At 41.8% G+C, this 19,832-nt stretch overlaps 1 protein-coding gene across 3 annotated transcripts in view; it reads left to right on the top strand.

Annotated features, from left to right (window-relative positions):
- The window catches only part of supt5h (SPT5 homolog, DSIF elongation factor subunit), an 84,897-nt gene that overhangs the window by 55,368 nt on the left and 9,697 nt on the right, over positions 1–19,832 (top strand). For all 3 annotated transcript variants that reach the window (XM_034168224.1, XM_034168223.1, XM_034168225.1), the window contains 8 exons: positions 1,200–1,284; positions 1,440–1,547; positions 1,724–1,826; positions 4,256–4,383; positions 4,826–4,928; positions 6,910–7,068; positions 8,877–9,045; positions 15,763–15,960. In XM_034168224.1, coding sequence (XP_034024115.1) covers positions 1,200–1,284; positions 1,440–1,547; positions 1,724–1,826; positions 4,256–4,383; positions 4,826–4,928; positions 6,910–7,068; positions 8,877–9,045; positions 15,763–15,960 — 1,053 coding nt within the window. The remainder of the gene's footprint in view (positions 1–1,199; positions 1,285–1,439; positions 1,548–1,723; positions 1,827–4,255; positions 4,384–4,825; positions 4,929–6,909; positions 7,069–8,876; positions 9,046–15,762; positions 15,961–19,832) is intronic.

Here is a 19,832-nt window from a genome sequence, read left to right as displayed (position 1 = left end):
GTGGAGATTAATCGATATGAATCGGAATCTACAGTGGCTTGCAAAAGTATTCAGCCCCTTGGTATTTCACGCAATTTAATTTGTTTATGGCATTTCAAATACAAAAAGTAAATCAGGCTTCTCAATATAAAAAAGTCTAAAATTATCTTTCTTAGACTCAAACTGAAAGTAAATCTCTACAACTTGATATAAATTAATTAAAAATATAAAAGCCAAGATGATGAGTTGCATAAGTAGTCAGCCCCTTTGGTATAATACCTGTAAATAATCAGTTTGCCAGTTTTCTTCAGACAAGTCAGGGGATGGATACATGAACATTTCCACGTCACTGAATATGTCTAAATTTATTACATTGGTTATGAAGAAATACAAACAGAATGGCACTCTATGGTAACTGTGTAGAGTAGACAGTTGTCAAAAACTGAGTGACTGTGCAAGAAGGAGAAAACTCTCTCTGATGATATTGAGAAATTAACCTCAAGCAGACCAGACTCAGAAGGGTGACCGATGGGTGCATATATTTCAGTGATACTGCACAGCTGTAGACTAGCAATAATTGTTTCCTGTGAGACTTTTAAAAGTGGATTTTGGGGTCCGTGATTGCCTCTCTATTTTTCTGGCTTCACTTTGAAATGTGTGTTTAGAATTACATGTAGAATTTTTAGGCTGTATGCGTGATAATGGGATATTCCAGAGAAATAGATTTTAAAAGATATTTCCTTTAATTTGCTGTTGAGCATATGTGTATGGGAGCTTTCCATCAGCTGGAGTCCTTGTTATATTGTCACAAGAAAATGTCCACAGATTTGTGATCATTCAGCCTTTATTCCCCTTTTTGGGCTACCGAATGATAGGCCACTAATCCTTTGTCGTGGTGCGGTTTCCGTTGTAGCATTGGCTATTTATTGCAAAATCTTAAAACCTGTCTAATTACTTTTTTCCTAATTTGGAAATGGCGGCCATTTTTATGCTGAAAATGTCCATTTTGCCTTGGGCTTTAATTGAGCCGGTAACCTACAGGGCCCTTGGCACTCTAGTTTTTACTTCATTTCCATGATGTACAAACAACATATAATTTTCCAATTATTATCATGAACTGACCAAAGTACTTCTTTTTTCATCTTGTTCTTCTTCTTAACATTAAATGGGTAAATATTTGTCAGTAACTTCACTGTCTGCATGTCATTGGACACATTCAGCCCAGAGATGTGACCAACTTCACGGTCGGGGGATTTGCTCCAATGAGCCCTCGCATCAGCAGTCCCATGCACCATGGTGGAGGAGGTGAGTGGGACCTGACATCATGTGGAAGTTGCTTTTGGGGGTGGGGGGGCACTTCTAAAATCAGTTTCACCAGTGCTAGTGGCCCCTCATGTCTGTGCTGCACAGCTGCCTGTATTGAATTCTTTGCTTTGTACTCTTTGTACATTCCTCCTTAGGTGGACAGCAGAGAGGTGGAGGTGGAGGAGGAATGGGACGGGGTCGCGGAAGGCGAGACAATGAGCTGATTGGTCAGACAGTTCGTATCTCACAGGGCCCTTACAAAGGTAAAAGTGCAATGGAGCAGTGTAAAAATTTAATGTGTAATTCAAAATGATGTTCTGTTTCTGTACAGTTTAGTGAATCCAATATGGAAACAAGTTGTCATTGATTCTACTATACATTTATTGCTGTATCTGTGAGTTGTTGCAACAAGGTGCTTAAAAATATCTACATTTTCCAGGTTACATTGGCGTGGTGAAGGATGCCACAGAATCTACAGCCAGAGTTGAGCTGCACTCCACGTGTCAGACCATTTCTGTAGACAGACAGCGATTAACTACCATGTATGCATCCATAAACACTTATTTTCTTCCTCTTAGCTGCTTAGCTCTGTATTTGAAGTCTAATATCAGAGTGGTCTTGAAAATATCAATCTTGAAAATAATGAATTTAATACTGTTTTTGTCATTGTTTGTTAAAGCGGTTGTCTTTTTGTTCTATAGTATATAAGATAGTATTGTGTACAGCCACATAAAAAAATAGCCTGTTTCAAAATTCAGTGGAGTCTTCCATGCCCTAATATATTTGTCTGTGGTGCAGATTTGGTGAGAATCTGTTCAGTAGTTTTGACGTAATCCTGCTAACAGACAGACAAATAAATAACAGATTATTTTATTATGTCCTTGGGTGACATAATTAAAGTAGATACCAGACTGAGACAAAGAATTCACTGTTAAGATTCAGTACTCTCCAAAGGTTTTTGGTTATGTGGTCACGCAAAAATGTGACTACATGTGGTAGGTCGAAAAAAAAAAAAAACATGCTTTGAAGGGTTGGTCAGTAAAAATAATAATAATAATAATATTCAAAGTTTAGATTGGTCTCAGGCATTATTGAGCCAATAGGACACCTAAATCATTACTCAGAATAGAACTCTTTCATGTTTTCCAGCTATCGATTGGGGAAAACACATGAATGTTTTTCTAAAGCACTGAACGTGAACAGTTTCAGTGAATTAAAAAAAAATGACTTTGTCAAAACCATGAAAAATACCAAACAGAAAAAGTGCAAAACTCATCTGAATTTGTAACTTTAACTCTTGTAACTTTAACTCTTAAAAAAGAAGAGAGCGAGAGGATGAAGATATCCACATGGTCTGGAAAGAAGGTGACAAGAATAATTTGAAAATACTTTCTGGATAGATGCATTCATCCTCACTGATCAGAGTTCATTCAGGTCCTGATCAGATTGTGTCAGTCCACACTCAGAAGGTTTAATTATTTATTTAACAGTCTGTTTAAGCGGAGCTGCAGCATTTCTTCTGGCCAGAGTGATTTTTTTGTTTTGTTTTGTTTTGCCAAATTATATCACCATGACACACAATCAAACTTGTGCAATCTTTGCAATTAATCTGCGGTTCACAGTTTAAAAAAGCAGAAATCCACATTTTCACGGAAAACTTACATGTCTGTCAAGTAGCTGCATCTCTCAACTTTCACTGATGTCCTCACAGACAATGAAAATAATAAATCCTGATGATCTCGTCCATATTGTCCACACAGCTGTAAGTCTGCTGTCGCAGCGTGCACGGGGTCACTGCATGCCTGGCAACATGAGACTTATTTCCACAGTGGTCCGCAGAAAATTAAAAAATAAATAAAAAGAGAAAAGTGAATCCATGACTCCTCCGTGGCCGAACAGAACACGTCCAGTGTGCGTGCACAACCTCACTCTGCATGCACAGCCGGTCCACGCATAAAATGTAATTCCACTGGATGGAGCAACTCCTCAGCTCCGTGGCTGAAGAGGACACGTCCAGTGTGTGCGCTCAGTCAGGCCATGCAAAACATCCTGAATGAGTTAACAAAATCATTTGGTTCTTACAAACAGGTACTTCAAACCGAATTCTGCTAACTCCGACGTGGTCATTTTTTTTTTTCCCCAGCCAGTACCAGGGTGATCACTTTGCTCCCTCATGATGGCTCCATGGATATTGAACATTTTGTTGCCTCCATCTTCACATGTTCACTTGACATTGTCACCAACATTTTCATGGGCTGGCACTCTGTGTAAGAACCGTTTTTCACCTGCATCTCTTTTTGTGAACAATGCACACACAAAATATGGCATGTTCCTGCCATCTTGTTGGCACTGAACACCGACGATCAAAGAAAACCATGCAGTCTTGAAATGTTTTGAGCAGCACCCCAAGCAGTCAGCGGGAAAAATAAAAAAAAAACAAATGGACCCAGGGGCAATTTTTTTTCACAGTCAGAGATTGTTAGAGCAGGCGGCAGATCCATAAACCAATTTATCCAATACCTATGGCCTAAATGGATAACAGCAGCAGAATGGGCAGCAACTGTTTCTACATGTAGGAATCTGGTATTCCTAATTGTGTCTAAATTTGTTGAGAGACAGTCATTTTTACCTACCGTCGTCCCTGATATCCCTCATGTGTGCATGCATTCAAGAATGACAGTTCTCCATCGATTTACAAATATCTGAGTTTGTGCTGACACTGGCGTCCTGCCACAGTTAGGAGGATTAATACAGAGATCAATGTAGCATTTTCTGACACTGGATGAGACATGCATTTTTATTGGTTAATGTATTTAGATTTCTGCCAGTTAGGATAATTGTAACAATTAGGTGATTTTCAAAATAATGAAGCCATCCAGTTTTTGTGGAATTAATATAACTGATGAATAAAATACATTTCAAAATAACATCCCTAATTTACAATCCGCTGTTATACCCAACCCTCCTTCAGGGGAGCAAAGAGACACAGTGGGATGACATCCACCCATGGTCGCACTCCTATGTATGGCTCGCAGACTCCCATGTGTGGCACCGGCTCCAGAACACCCATGCAAGGATCTCAGACACCACTACATGACGGTATAGTATTGTATTTTCATGTATGTATTCCACAACACTCGCAAGCAGCCTGTTAACCAATTTTAAAATATGAATGTGTACAGATAACCTTTTTATTTTAAATTCATATTTTGGCCAAGCTTGCTGTAATTTTCAGTCTGTTTTCAGTAAACTATGTTCTTCTCCTATAATGGCCTGATCTTAAACATTGCTGTGGATAACCTGATATTGGTAATATTTACAGGAACTATGACTGATGTTTCGGATATATTTACTTTGTTTGCCATATTATTTATGGCAAATAATATGACTACTTTGTTAGTCATATTTTTGATGGTTGCTTTATTTTTCATTGTGAGCAGTATCTGTTGTAGCTGCTCTATCCCACTCTCAAACTTCATCTGTTTGTTAGTCTTGTACACTTGTGTTTGTCTGTATACTATAATTTGTTTGCCCCGACCAGGAAGCCGTTCTCACTATGGCTCTCAGACTCCACTGCATGATGGCAACAGAACACCAGGCCAGACTGGAGCCTGGGACCCCAATAATCCCAACACACCTTCTAGGTAATACACACAGTGCATGAATATGGCAGACCTGCCAACCCAAATCCATTTTGACATCAAAGCACGCTGATAAAATTTGTCATTCAAAACTATACCAAAAAAGTCTATGCCCTACCGAAAAGCAAAAAAGGAAGAGTTCAATCAGTCACTGCACCACATCCTACCCATACAATTGAGTTTGACCCGTCACAACACTGTATTCTATCCCTGGTCTGTGAGTTCTGTAAACAGCCAGAAATTTCAGCTCGTTGCTGTGGACCTGACCGTGGGTAAATCCACCTCAATTTTAGAAATGTTCCAGACTGTCTATTTCCAATGTATTTCACACTTTCACAAAATAATGTTACTGTTCCCAGTAAATGCCATACAAAATTTCAGCTTTATAGCTGAAATTTGTTGCTGAAATCACTATTGGTTTTTCCGATATTGGGTCTTTAAAAATGCAGCGTGACACTGATTTTACTGTAAAAACAAGTGTACAGGGGAAAAAAGCTAAGTTCAATAAGTCATTACGTTTGAAGTATGTAGAGTGCATCCAGGATGTAGTCAATACTTCAGCTTTTCCACATTTTATCTTTATTTTTAATAAATTTGCAAAAAAAAAACCCCCAAAAAAAAACTTTTTTTCATGTTGTCATTATGGGCTTTTGTGAATAGAAGTTTGAGGGGAAAAGTAATTTACTCCATTTTGGAAGAAGGCTATAACACAATAAAATGAAGTGCTGTCAATCCTTTCTGGATGCACTGTGGAGTTGTTCTTAGGTACAAGATGTCTTTAACTTCTATAAAAGACTATTCACATTTGCATATTTGTCAGTTTATAGCTTGCTCAACACTGTAAAAAAATAATAATTGTGATTTAGATTATTTTGGACCTCTGTGTTTTCACATTGACACACATCAGTTCTTTCAAATGTTGACATTCATTTCTTATGTTATAGTACTATTTTGTTGACTATTTCCCTATAAGCAATAAAAGTTTCTGACTTATGAGGCTTTAAAATTGGAAAAAAATCATTTAATGCCTATATTTCCAATGCATCTTGCTCATGTATGACAACGTGTACCATAAAACCACTGAAAAGTGCATGTCTTTATTAATATATTCACAAATTATGAAGTTGGTGTCTTGAACCAAACTATATTTATTACGGTATCAAATATGCCATTTTTCACCTCAAGCAGAAATGCAAAATACAGAGCCACTGTACTTACACTCACAAAATTGTATCACAGTTTTGTGTGCGTGCTTGAGCGGAGGGGAGGGGAAGTGGGGTGTTCATGTAAAGGATTTTGAGGGGAAGGAGTATTTCTGTTACACGTGACAAACATCTGAAACAAGCTGTGTCGGATCTCAAGTATGTTGAGATCTGACATGAACTATGATAAGTGTTATTAAAAAGAGAGAATTATTAACCTCAAACACATGAAAACATAAAAGGCAGTTAAAACAGGTTTTGCGCAATGGCACCCCTTTAATAATTCTTATATGAGCAAGAGTTTCATCTGGACTGTTAGAATTTTTCATACAACAGAATCATATTTTAGACCATATTTCCATCACACGTGTCTCTTGTCTTCACATACAAATGACTTTATAGCAATGTGTGTTTGTGAGAAAAGTTGAAAAGCACTCATGCCCACCAAAGCAGCCCAGGAAAACAAAATCTTTGGAGCTGTGATCCTTCATCATTTGCATGTTAAAAATGGCAATAAATACTGATCAGTACACTTATCATTCTTCACCAAATCATATAAAAGGCCACAGCATTCAGAGGGGTGCAGAATCTATATTTCAATGGTGGCACGCATACAGACTACAGCAGCATTTCTACTGTAGTCCAGGACACTTTATTTAAATCGCACCCTTTGATGATTACATAGTCACACAGGCTAATGTCACAATTGTGTTGCCATTAATTGTACAGCCCCATTTCACACTGTGTTTACTGTTGTCATTTCTTTCGTTTGTTGTCTCCAGGAATGAAGAGGAATATGACTTTGGTTATGATGATGAGCCTTCACCATCTCCTCAGGGTTATGTAGGTACACCAAACCCACAGACCCCAGGTTACCCAGAAGTCCCCTCTCCACAGGTCAACCCTCAGTATAACCCACAAACACCCGGCACACCGGCTATGTGAGTACCAACTCACACAAAGAGCTCATTAACCTGTTCATAAAATATACCATTCAACGAGTTCTCATTGAATCGCTTGTTCCAGCTTTTACCTCATGAAATATTTGTTCCATTGAAAGAATTCAAAACATACATTCATTATTTGTTTTTGTATAATGGCTAAAATAGATCCTTGTCATTTGATATTTTATTATTTTATAAACAGAAAAGGGACTTACATTTTGGTGTTGCACTGCTGCTAAAGTCCAAATTGTGATGTGTAGTCTGGGGATGCTGTGCACTGACCTCGGACTTCCATAAAAAAAGACTTTCTGTAGTTCCTCAGTCCAGCCAAAAATCATGTCAGCTTTTAAACTGAACAGTTCTTCATGCAACCAGATGGCTTGTGTGCGTTACAAGAAGTAGCACCGTCAGTTAGCTCAATCAAATCGTCATCTTGCTTGCGTTGCTGTCCCGCATGCGCGCAGGACACAACCGGATTGGCGCTTGTGTGCGCATGTACTACAAAAGAAAAGACTGTACTTCCTCAGTGCAGTGAAAAAAAAGCTTGTCAGAAATTAATCCAGTTTATCATTCTAACTTTCTGCACATAGCCTCCAGACGGCTTACAGTGCAGTGGATTTCTTTTGTGTGTGTGTGTGCGCGCGCGCATGCACACATGGTGTGCATGTGTGTGGGCAGAGTGCAATTAACCAAACGTATGGAACCACATTTGCACTGTAAATGGAACCAAACTGCACTCTAGATGCAATGCAACACAAATGGAACGAATAATCCATCCATGTCATGTGACATACAAAGTACCAATCAAATGAGAAGGATCCACTCAGCCGTTACATAATAAACATTCTGTAAACCATTGTTTAAAAATAGTATAAAAATAGGGGGCAGAATAAAAAGTGTTCTTTAATATTGTGTAACAGTGATCCAGTGTGTTACATCCTTGGTGGGACAGCTGATGTGAAGATCATAACTGACATTTAGTCTGTGAACATCCCTGAGAATAATGAGCAGTCAGTCAGGATGTTATTTTTCCACATTAGTCAGTTAAGTGCTCAGCCTCAGTAAAGCCTCAGTGACACAAGCCTGAGGTTGAAGGTAAACTCTGGCCAAAATAAATGAGAACTCCCATGGTGATTCAAACTGTTTACTGTCTCTGAGGACTGCATAATTTATTTAACACAGTGGCATCTGTACGCCAACCTTTGTTCATGTAGAAGCACATTCCACCTCCTCTGGTTTTCCCTCTTTCAGAAGGGCTGAAAGCCTGGTGAATGTAGCACATTGTCTGGAATTTGCTCACTGAGCCACGTTACAGTGAAACCCAGAGCAGCAGATCTGTAGATGTCCTTATTTGCTCTCTTTAGGAGCAGCAGTTCATCAGTCTTGTTTGCTCGAGAGCAGACATTAGCCAGGTGTATGGACAGGAGCACTGTCTGATGTTCCCACTGTCTTATTTTAATGACCTGCTTGCCTTGATTGTGTTTCCATCAAATCCTGCAGAGAGGTTTTCCACCCTTTAGCAAGAACTTTTTAAAAACTATCCAGTTTAATCAAAGGTGGTGAAAACGTTTGACCAGCTGTCTCCCCGATTTTTAGGAGGTTCTTCCTATTGTATTGCATAAGGGACTTACAGCTAAAAATGCATAAAGTCAACAAAAGAAGAAAAGCACAAGAGCACCGCATTGAGGCAGCCATCCATGGCTCCATCTTCTTACAGCTTTGTTTTGTATGAATTGTTTCAGAACATTTCTTTTCTTTTTTTTTTTTTTTTGCTGTATTACCTGTTTGTCACTGTCTGTCTGCAGGTATAACACTGAGCAGTATTCTCCATATGCTGCCCCGTCTCCTCAGGGCTCCTACCAGCCAAGTCCCAGTCCCCAGAGCTACCACCAGGTGGCGCCATCACCTGTCGGATACCAGAACACTCATTCTCCAGCCAGCTACCACCCAACACCCTCTCCTATGGCTTATCAGGTAAAAGATGTGTACACAGATTTTATTTATTGGCCAAGTGGTTAGTGCGCTTGGTGTCAGTGCAGAAGGTTCCCGGTTCAAATCCCACCCTGCCACATTTCTCCATGTAATGTGGAGTTGCGTCAGGAAGGGCATCCGATGTAAAACTTGCACCAAATTGACATGCAGATGCACCTCGGATCTGCTGTGGTGACCCCGAGTGAAAACAAGGGAGTAGCCAAAGGGGCGTAGTTACACAATGTAAGAGGGCCCCCTCCGCGCCTTCTCGCATGCCACCATTGGTGGCATCATGGTCCTTGAGGCCATTCCAACTTTTTCCATCATGACCTGTTGGCACCCCTGTACTGTTACTTGCAGAAATGAAGAAGTAAAAAGTTCAAAGGAAAAAGAAGAGAATAGAAAAGTATGACACTAACCTTTTAGCACACTTGCTGATGATAATGCAGCAAAAGAAAGTGTCTGCTCTTACCATAACTACTACTGATACTACTGAAGTGCTAAGCAGCCTTTGTCACTCCCTGTATGTCATAATATATGTGTGTGCCACATTTGGGTCAATTTAACAGCACAGAAATGCCTCTGCCCTTCATTATTATTATTATTATTATTATTATTAGTATTAGTAGTAGTAGTAGTAGTAGTACAGCTGCTACTACTAACGTGTTGAACAGCCTTTGTCACTCAGTCCCCGTAAGTATATGTGTGCCAAGTTTAGCTCGATACTGAGGTGATGCTTGGACACATGCATGTGTGGGCAGACACACACAAGTGTCTCTTAGTATGTAGAAACATAAATAAACATGGCCACTGTAGTGTAATTTTTTTGCCAAGGACAGATGATGTGCAATTAACTTGCCACAATGATATACAAATGCCTAAAAATGGTTTTGTGTATTTCTGGTGACGGTGAACAGATGTTTAGAGGGACATATGTTTTATGTTTTCTTTAAAGGGAATTATAAGGCCAGAATTTGGATTTAAGGGTGTAATTTGAGTGAAGCACTTCATTTTTGAAGAAAATGAATATTGGATTAAAAACGGGTTTTACAGGAGGAGGGGTAAGTTTCCATGACTCAGGGCCTGATGACACAGAATTGAACTCACAGGCCTGAGGATTTTCCAAGAAATGAACTCATTGTACCTGCATATTGCTGGAAAAAATGATTTCATTGTTTTGATTGGAATGAGATTTGCTCAGTTTGGAAAGGCCACCTAATTTGGGAGGAGAAACTGACCCCTGAGATGTATAAAAATGGTTGTTGTCTTTTGTGTATTCAAAGTGGTCCTGGTGTTTGCCGTTTTACGGGGACTCTGTGAGCTGCTTACTCACTCACTCACTCACTCACTCATCTTCAGCCGCTTATCCAATTGGGTCACGGGAGTAACAGCTCTAGCAGGGGACCCCAGACTTCCCTTTCCCATGCCATATTGACCACCTCTGACTGGGGGATCCCGAGGCGTTCCCAGGCCAGTGTGGAGATATAATCTCTTTACCTAGTCCTGGGTCTTCCCCGGGGTCTCCTCCCAGATGGTCTTGCCTGGAACACCTCCGTAGGGAGGCGCCCAGTAGACATCCTTAGCAGATGCCTGAACCACCTCAGCTGGCTCCTTTCAACACGAAGGAGCAACGGCTCTACTCTGAGCTCCCCACAGATGAAGGACTTCTCAACTTATCTCTAAGGGAGACACCAGCCCCCGTTAAGGAAGCCCATTTCAGCCACTTATACCCGCAATCTAGTTCTTTCTGTCATGACCCAACCCTCATGACCATAGGTGATTGTAGGAACGAAGATTAACCAGTAGATCAAGAGCTTCGCCTTTTCAGGTGGCTTCCCTGACCACTGTGTTTGAGGGTTGCTGTCCCTTGAGGCATCTAACACCTTCAGGCCATAGCTCCCCGCTGCAGCTTCACCAATGGAAGCTTTGAACATTGCCCATTCTGGTTCAATGCCCCCAACCTCCACAGGGATGCTAGAAAAGCTCCGCCAGAGGTGTGAGTTGAAAATCTGTCGGACAGTGGGCTCTTCCAGACATTCTCAATTCACCCACACTATACGTTTAGGCTTACCAGGTCTGTCCAAAGTCCTCCCCCACCCTCTTACCACCAGATGGTGATCAGCTGACAGCTCTGCCCCTCTCTTCACCCAAATGTCCAGAACATGCAGCCTCAGATCAGATGATACGATCATAAAATCGATCATTGACCTTCGGCCTAGGGTGCTCTGGTACCATTTACACTTATGAGCGTCCTTATGTTCGTTATGGACAGTCCGTGACTTGCACAGAAGTCCAGTAACCAACGACCATTCGGGTTTAGATCGGGGAGACCGTTCCTCCCAATCACACCTCTCCAGGTGACTCTGCCATTGCCCACGTGTGCGTTGAAGTCCCCCAGCAGAACAATGGAGTCCCACACCGGAGCTCCTTACAGGACTCCATTCAGGGATTCCAAGAAGGCCGAATACTCCAAACTGCTGTTTGGTGCATACACACAAACAGCAGTCAGCGTTTTCTCCCCCACCACCCAAGGGCGCAGCGAGGCGACCCTCTCATCTCCTGGGTAAAACTCTAATGTAGTGGCGCTCAGCCAGGGACTCGTGAGTATCCCCACACACGCCCGACACCTCACACCCTGGGCAACTCTAGAGAAGAATAAGGTCCAACTCCTATCAAGGAGAGTGGTTCCAGAGCTGAAGCTGTGCATGGAGTCGAGGCCCACCAGATCTAACTGGTATCGCTCCACCTCCCGCACAAGCTCCGGCTCCTTCCCCCACAGCAAGGTGACGTTCCACACCCCCCCAGAGCTAGCCCCTGCCGCCCAGATCTGGTCCGCCGAGGCCCTCAACTTCCACTGCCACCCATGAGACAGCGCACCCGACACCAGCGGTTCCCCCTGCAGGTGGTGAGCCCACAGGGTGGAGATGGAAGGTCCATGTTGCCTTTTCGGGCTGTGCCTGACTAGGCTCCATGGCAAGCCCAGCCACCAGGCGCTCGCTGACGGGCCCTACATCCAGGCTTGGCTCCACATGGGGGCCCCGGGCTTCCTCCAGGTCATATTTCCTCTACCTCGTTTTGTCATGGTGTCTTGTGAACCATTCTTAGTCTGGCCTCTCGCCTGAGAACAGTTTGTCATGGGAGACCCTACCAGGAGCACAAAGGTTCCAGACAACACAGCTCTCAGGTTCATAGCGGCACACAAACCTGTCCACCACGATAAGGAGATGGTTCCTGGAGAGGAGCTGTTTCCTTTTGCTGGCAAAATATAAACTGTTGCTTTGAGACTTGATTCTCTTTGACTTTTCTGGACACCTTAAAATGTTTTAATAGTTGAGCACAGCTAAAACACTTAGACTCTCATCTGGTAAACAGGGACTGTGTTCTAAGTCTCCACCACAGCACAACTCTACACAGCCCCATACAGACAGAATTTAGTGTGATTGCAGCTGTTGTGTTTCCTCTGATGTCGGCTATTTTGCAGAGAGTGAGTGCAGATTGCGCTCATCTTAGTGGACAAACAGGTGTACAGCTGAAGGTGGACACACTGAAGCACAGATATCACAGGCTTGTTGGAGAAGTAGAATGATGAGCTGTTCTTTGGAAGGGTTCTCAGACCGCTATGAACCAATAAGATGCAGCAAAGTTCAAAGTCCTGTTACTGCCAGCTTTACGTACAATCCAATGTAGATCAATATATTTTTGTAATCAACATAATCGCTGATCTCAGGTCTTTGTTGCAGCCCTACGTACAACTTTTCAGTTTGTCTGACATGTATTGCTTCCAGTAAACTAAAATGACAAGATTGCAAAAATGTATCACATATACTTTGCTCTGACTTGTAATAAAAACCTGTCATACTCCTTTGGTTTGTAAGTACTTTAACTTTAATATTCCAACATAAGAGTTGCAGCTGAAATAGAAAAATCATTACATTTCAACATTTTCTGAAATTCAGATGAAATATTTATCACATCTACTTTGCTGTGACATATCACTTCATGAAAAAGTTAATACTGTCACTCTCCTTTGTGGGTGGTAAAATTCAATTTCCAAAAAATAAAATTTATTACATATTGCATGCATAGTCTCTAGCCTTTTAATCTGTTAACTAAGAAATATCCCATAATGTTTCTGTCCTATAATTGTTAATAATTGGGGAAAAAAATTAAGTAATTGGTAAATGCCAATATGCATCTGCTTCTCTCCTGTGTGTTTTCTGAATTCATCACTGTTCAATGCATGATCATTTGCCAGTATGTATTTTATAAAGCAAATCAAATTCTTTTATTTTAACATTTAAAACTGACTTACTGGTCTGCAATTGAAGGAAAATCCCGACAGACATGGCAGTATATTGTGTTGTCCTCTTCCTTGTGCCCCAGCCACGGATAATCCTGTGTCCAGCTACTCACAAACTTCCTCTCTTCATACCTTTTCTTTGAAGCTTCTGCATTTGCAGTGGTTGATGCTTTGCGTTTGACTGACGCTTTCCCTGATATCTGGCCCAGTTTCGGAGGTTTTAGAAAAAACATTCTGTTCAATATATTCTTCAAAAGGTGTGTTAGAGCATATTGCTTGTCCGATCACATTTTACACTTGTCCCAGACAATCGGACAAGAGTTAATGTCGATGCCTGATGATGTTTTTGTAGAAATATTCTCTTGTCTGCTCTAAACGCACCACCTGTGTCAAACAGGTTTCATATCAGTGACCGAAAATAAGTATTTGAACACCCTGTGATTTTGCAAGTTCTCCCACTTAGAAATCATGGAGGGGTCTGAAAATTTCATCTTAGGTGCATGTCCACTGTGAGAGACATAATCTAAAAAAAAAAAAAAAAAAAAATCCGGAAATCACAATGTATGATTTTTTTTTTTTATAATTTATTTGTATGTTAGTGCTGCAAATAATTATTTCAACACCTGTGAAAATCAGTGTTAATATTTGGTACAGTAGCTTTTGTTTGCAATTACAGAGGTCAAACGTTTCCTGTAGTTTTTCACCAGGTTTGCACACACTGCAGCAGGGATTTTGGTACATTCCTCCACACAGATCTTCTCTAGATCAGCCAGGTTACTGGGCTGTCGCTGAGAAACACAGAGTTTGAGCTCCCTCCAAAGATTTTCTATTGGGTTTAGGTCTGGAGACCGGCTAGGCCACTCCAGAATCTTGATATGCTTCTTACGGAGCCACTCCTTGATTATTCTGGCTGTGGGCTTCGGGTCATTGTCATGTTGGAAGACCCATCCACAACCCATCTTCAATGCTCTAACTGAGGGAAGGTTGAGGAAACTGAGGTTGTTCCGCAAAATCTCGCAATACATGGCCCCGGTCATCTTCTCCTTAATACAGTGCAGTCGTCCTGTCCCATGTGCAGAAAAACACCCCCAAAGCATGATGCTTCTACCCCCATGCTTCACAATAGGGACGGTGTTTTGGGGATGGCCTTCTTCTTCCTCCAAACATGGCGAGTAGAATTAAGACCATAAAGTTCTATTTTGGTCTCATCTGACCACATAACTTTCTCCCATGACTCCTCTGGATCATCCAAGTGGTCATGGGCAAACTTAAGACGGGCCTGGACGTGTGCTGATTTAAGCAGGGGAACCTTCCGTGCCATGCATGATTTTTACCCATGATGTCTTAGTGTATTACCCACAGTAACCTTGGAAACAGTGGTGCCAGCTCTCTTCAGGTCATTGACCAGCTCCTCCCGTGCAGTTCTGGGCTGATTCCTCACCTTTCTCAGGATCATTGATACGCCACGAGGTGGGATCTTGCATGGAGCCCCAGTCCGAGGGAGATTGACAGTCATGTTTAGCTTCTTTCATCTTCTAATAATTGCTCCAACAGTTGATCTTTTTTCGCCAAGCTGCTTGGCAGTTGCCCCTTCGCCCTTTCCAGCCTTGTGGAGGTCTACAATTTTGTCTCTGGTGTCTTTGGACAACTCTTTGGTCTTAGCAATGTTAGTAGTTGGAGTCTTACTGATTGTGTGGGGTGGACAGGTGTCTTCATGCAGCTAATGACCTCAGATAGGGGCTTCTAATTTGGAATAACAAGTGGAGTGGAGGTGGACTTTTTAGAGGTGGACGAACAGGTCTTTGAGGGCCAGAATTTCTGCTGATTGGCAGGTATTGAAATACTTATTTGCAGCAGTAACATGCAAATCATTTATTAAAAAATCATACATTGTGATTTCCAGATTTTTTTCTTTTTTTTTTAGATTATGTCTCTCACAGTGGACATGCACCTAAGATGAAAATTTCAGACCCCTCCATAATTTCTAAGTGGGAGAACTTGCAAAATCGCAGGGTGTTCAAATACTTATTTTCCTCACTGTAGGACAGACTGTAACATGTACCATATAACCTGTTGACTGGCTCTGTCTTATTACACACAGCTAATGTAAGCAAATCTAATTGATACAGTTGTCTTTGCTTACACATGTCCAATAATATCCTGAAAAAGGGAGCTATTCACAAGCAGTGAGTGAAACCACGATCGTGTAGCGTAATGATGTGCAAGAGTTTTTAAGTGCATTAACCTATTCCACATTCAATGTTAAAACATTTTTATTGCCTTTTTCATCATTTGAGTTGTTTTAGGGTATTTTCAAGTGTTACTAGTACAGTGAAGCAGTAATGTGTTATTTTTGTGTCTTGTATCTCACAAATATCATGAATCTCTTTTGATAACTGTTGCTCTTTGTGTTGCCACAGGCTAGTCCAAGTCCTAGTCCAGTGGGTTACAGCCCCATGACACCTGGTGCGCCTTCTCCTGGAGGCTACAATCCTCACACACCAGGCTCAAATATTGAGCAAGGCAGTAGTGAGTGGGTGACAACAGACATCCTTGTCCGAGTTAAGGATTCCTTTATGGACCTAATGGGACAAACTGGTGTCATTAGGAGCGTCACGGTAAGAAACATGCAACAATCACTAAAATAATAAACGAACATAAGCTAAACAGTGCCACATTCACAACATTTGTAATACCGATTATGATTAAAAACTACGTAATACAAGCAGCAAAAGACCTCTGCTTTGAAAAGGGGGGGGGGGCACCTGCTCTAAATTTGAGAGTTTGCTGCAGCATTTCTAAAAAGTCTTTAATTTGACTCTGTGATGGACAGTAAAAGTGAGTCAAAGTTAAGGTTTTTCAGTCGAGGGCATTTCATTGGCAACACACCATCAAAATAGTGGGCACTCAAGAAGAAAATTTGAACCATTAAAGAACTTAAACAAAAGTATTTATCTGTGTTGTACTGGTTAATTTCTAAAATAAAAAAAGTTTATTTTTCTTGTTTGTTTGCTTTCACTTTTACAAATGGTGCTTGGTGCTGTTTTCGCCTTCCCATAATGCCATTGACCTCCACCCAGCAGCACTTCAGGGCCAGTCAGAAATACATAGTTTGCAGAAGGGATGTTCTTGGCCCTCCATAAAGGTTCTACAAATTCACTTTTCTCAGCGGCCCCTGCGGTGGAGACGCAGATATTAAAAGTTCTTCATTGCTACGACAGATTTCCGCGAAAAGACCATATGCAAGATCAGTGCAGAGCTGATAAGAATTTTAAAAAGAATCAAGCATCTCTGCTGCATTTTGGCTGCGCACCAGGTGTGCATCTCCCCCTGCACACGCAGCAGAGGACACACACGGGAGCAGGGGGTGACCACTGCGCCGCACAGTAGCGGAAACCACCGCGGAAAGTTCTCCTGTGGTCACACGCAGTGCATATACAAAGACGTGAAGGAAACTGTGCCCCTGTTAGTGAGGTGGGAGAACCCGGAGCCGCATATCAAAGGTGGAGTCACCAAACTGTAGTGTGAGTATGGTGACTAACCCGCACTTTGATGGCGTGCACAAAACACATGAATCACTGCAAAGCAGCCAAACAGTACTGCAACAACTCATGGACCAGCCTGTGTAGTTTTGTCATGAATTTAGTGCAGAGTGACAAATGCTAAGTGCAAAACCAGTGCACGATAGAATCCAGGGTTCTAGCTAGTGCAAACTTGCGTTACGGCCCGTTACGCTATCATTTTGGACCGTTGCGCTTATTTTGGAGTGTTACAGCTGTAATCAGCCGTTTCTGCAGCGCGACTCCAGTTTGAAGCATGAATCGAAGCAATGCTTTGATTCGATGGCTCATGGGTCTTTGATTCGCTGCTCTTCAGAAGCGGTAAGTCCGCTTCTTTACCCCTCTGAAAGCCATTAAAATATCATGAGTCACTTTTGTGTGGATTAAAGTCACTAACTGGGACTCTGGTCTTGTTGCAGTCGAGAAACGAGAATCATCCTCCGTTCTGTTGTCACAGCTTCAAACGCTGCGCGGCAGCACTGCTGAGACAGAATCCGCTTGGAATTAATAACTTCAAAACGAATCGCTGCTTTAAATAAAATGACACAAACGTTGCAATACAGACAATAAACTACAATCAACTAAAACGTTTTTTACTCTCAAAATGAGACATCCTGCATTCTTTATAAACCTGATCTGCACCGCAGCTGTAAGAGCTGCAGCTCATAGGTATGGAAAGACATTCATGCCAATAATAATGTCTGAAAGGAAATGCTTTTGACAAAAACTAACAGATTTTATTTCTGTTTATGTCCAGAGATCAAGGATCCACCATGTAGAGTTTATTATGTCCAGAGTTTAATGATCCAGTAACCAATTTCATATTTATTTACACTCAACAAAAATATAAACGCAACACTTTTGGTTTTGCTCCCATTTTGTATGAGATGAACTCAAAGATCTAAAACTTTTTCCACATACACAATATCACCATTTCCCTCAAATATTGTTCACAAACCAGTCTAAATCTGTGATAGTGAGCACTTCTCACTATCACAGATTTGGGATGCATGTTTGGGATGCTCTGGACCGGCGTATACGACAGCGTGTACCAGTTCCTGCCAATATCCAGCAACTTCGCACAGCCATTGAAGAGGAGTGGACCAACATTCCACAGGCCACAATTGACAACCTGATCAACTCTATGCAAAGGAGATGTGTTGCACTGCATGAGGCAAATGGTGGTCACACCAGATACTGACTGGTATCCCCCCCCAATAAAACAAAACTGCACCTTTCAGAGTGGCCTTTTATTGTGGACAGTCTAAGGCACACCTGTGCACTAATCATGGTGTCTAATCAGCATCTTGATATGGCACACCTGTGAGGTGGGATGGATTATCTCAGCAAAGGAGAAGTGCTCACTGTCAGATTTAGACTGGTTTGTGAACAATATTTGAGGGAATTGGTGATATTGTGTATGTGGAAAAAGTTTCAGATCTTTGAGTTCATCTCATACAAAATGGGAGCAAAACCAAAAGTGTTGCGTTCATATTTTTGTTGAGTGTACTTTAAGACTCAATAAAATGTTGTTCAATTTCAATTTAATCAGCTTATAAAGCGCCAAATTACAACAAAAGCCATCTCAAGGTGCCTCGCACAGAACAGTGCGAGCCCCTCCCCCCCGGCACTTCGCTCCCTCAAGATTACCACTATGCTAAAATTTTATCCTAGCTAGAACTCTGGAATCATTCACTTTCTGCCGCTCATCTGGGTCCGGTTTGTGGTGGCAACAATGGACATGAAATAGGCTGTGAAATAACCAATACTTTAAGTCCATATTGTTTTCAAAAATACAGAAAAAATACATAAGAATACATGATGCTTATAGGATACATAAGTATTCACACCCTTTGCTCAATACTTTGTTGTTGCACCTTTGGCAGCAATTACAGCCTCAGGTCTTCTTGAATATGATGCCACGGGCTTGGTGCACCTATCTTCAGGCAGTTTTACCCATTCCTCTTTGCAGCACCTCTCAAGCTCCATCAGGTTCGATGGGGAGCGTCGGTGCACAGCCATTTTCAGATCTCTCCAGAGATGTTCAATCAGATTCAGGTCTGGGCTCTGGCTGGACCACTCAGGGACATTCACAGAGTTGTCCTGAAGCCACTCCTTTGATATCTTGGCTGTGTGCTTAGGGTCATTGTTCTGCTGAAAGATGAACTGTCGCCGCAGTCTGTGGTCAAGAGCACTCTGTAACAGGTTTTTATCCAGGATGTCTCTGTACATTGCTACATTCATCTTTCCCTCAATCCTGACTAGTCTCCCAGTTCCTGCCGCTGATAAACATCCCCACAGCATGATGCTGCCACCACCATGCTTCACTGTAGGGATGGTGCCTGGTTTCCTCCAAACATGATGCCTGGCATTTACACCAAAGAGTTCAGTCTTTGTCACATCAGACCAAAGAATTTTGTTTCTTATGGTCTGAGAGTCCTTCAGGTGCCTTTTGGAAAACTGAAGGACTCATTTGCCTTTTACTAAGGAGTGGCTTCCGTCTGTCCACTCTACCACACAGGCCTAATTGGTAGATTGCTGCAGAGATGGTTGTCCTTTTGGAAGGTTCTCTCACCACAGAGGAATGCTGTAGACCTGACAGAGTGACCATCAGGTTCTTTGTCACCTCCCTGACTAAGGTCCTTCTTCCATAATCGCTTAGTTTAGATAGGTGGCCAGGTCTAGACAGAGCCCTGCTGGATCTGAACTCTTCCATTTATGGATGATGGAGGTCATTGTGCTCACTGGGACATTTAAAGCAACAGAAATGTTTCTGAACTCTTCCTCAGATTTGTGCATCAAGACAGTCCTGTCTCAGGTCTACAGACAATTCCTTTGACTTCATGCTCGGTTTGTGCTCTGACATGCACTGTCAACTGTGAGACCTTATATGTAAACAGGTGTGTGCCTTCCCGAATCATGTCCAAGCA

Source organism: Thalassophryne amazonica, chromosome 4, assembly GCF_902500255.1.
Source record: "Thalassophryne amazonica chromosome 4, fThaAma1.1, whole genome shotgun sequence".
Lineage (NCBI taxonomy): Eukaryota > Metazoa > Chordata > Actinopteri > Batrachoidiformes > Batrachoididae > Thalassophryne > Thalassophryne amazonica.
The sequence above is the reverse complement of the archived record's forward strand: the minus strand, read 5'-3'. Positions and strand labels throughout refer to the sequence as shown.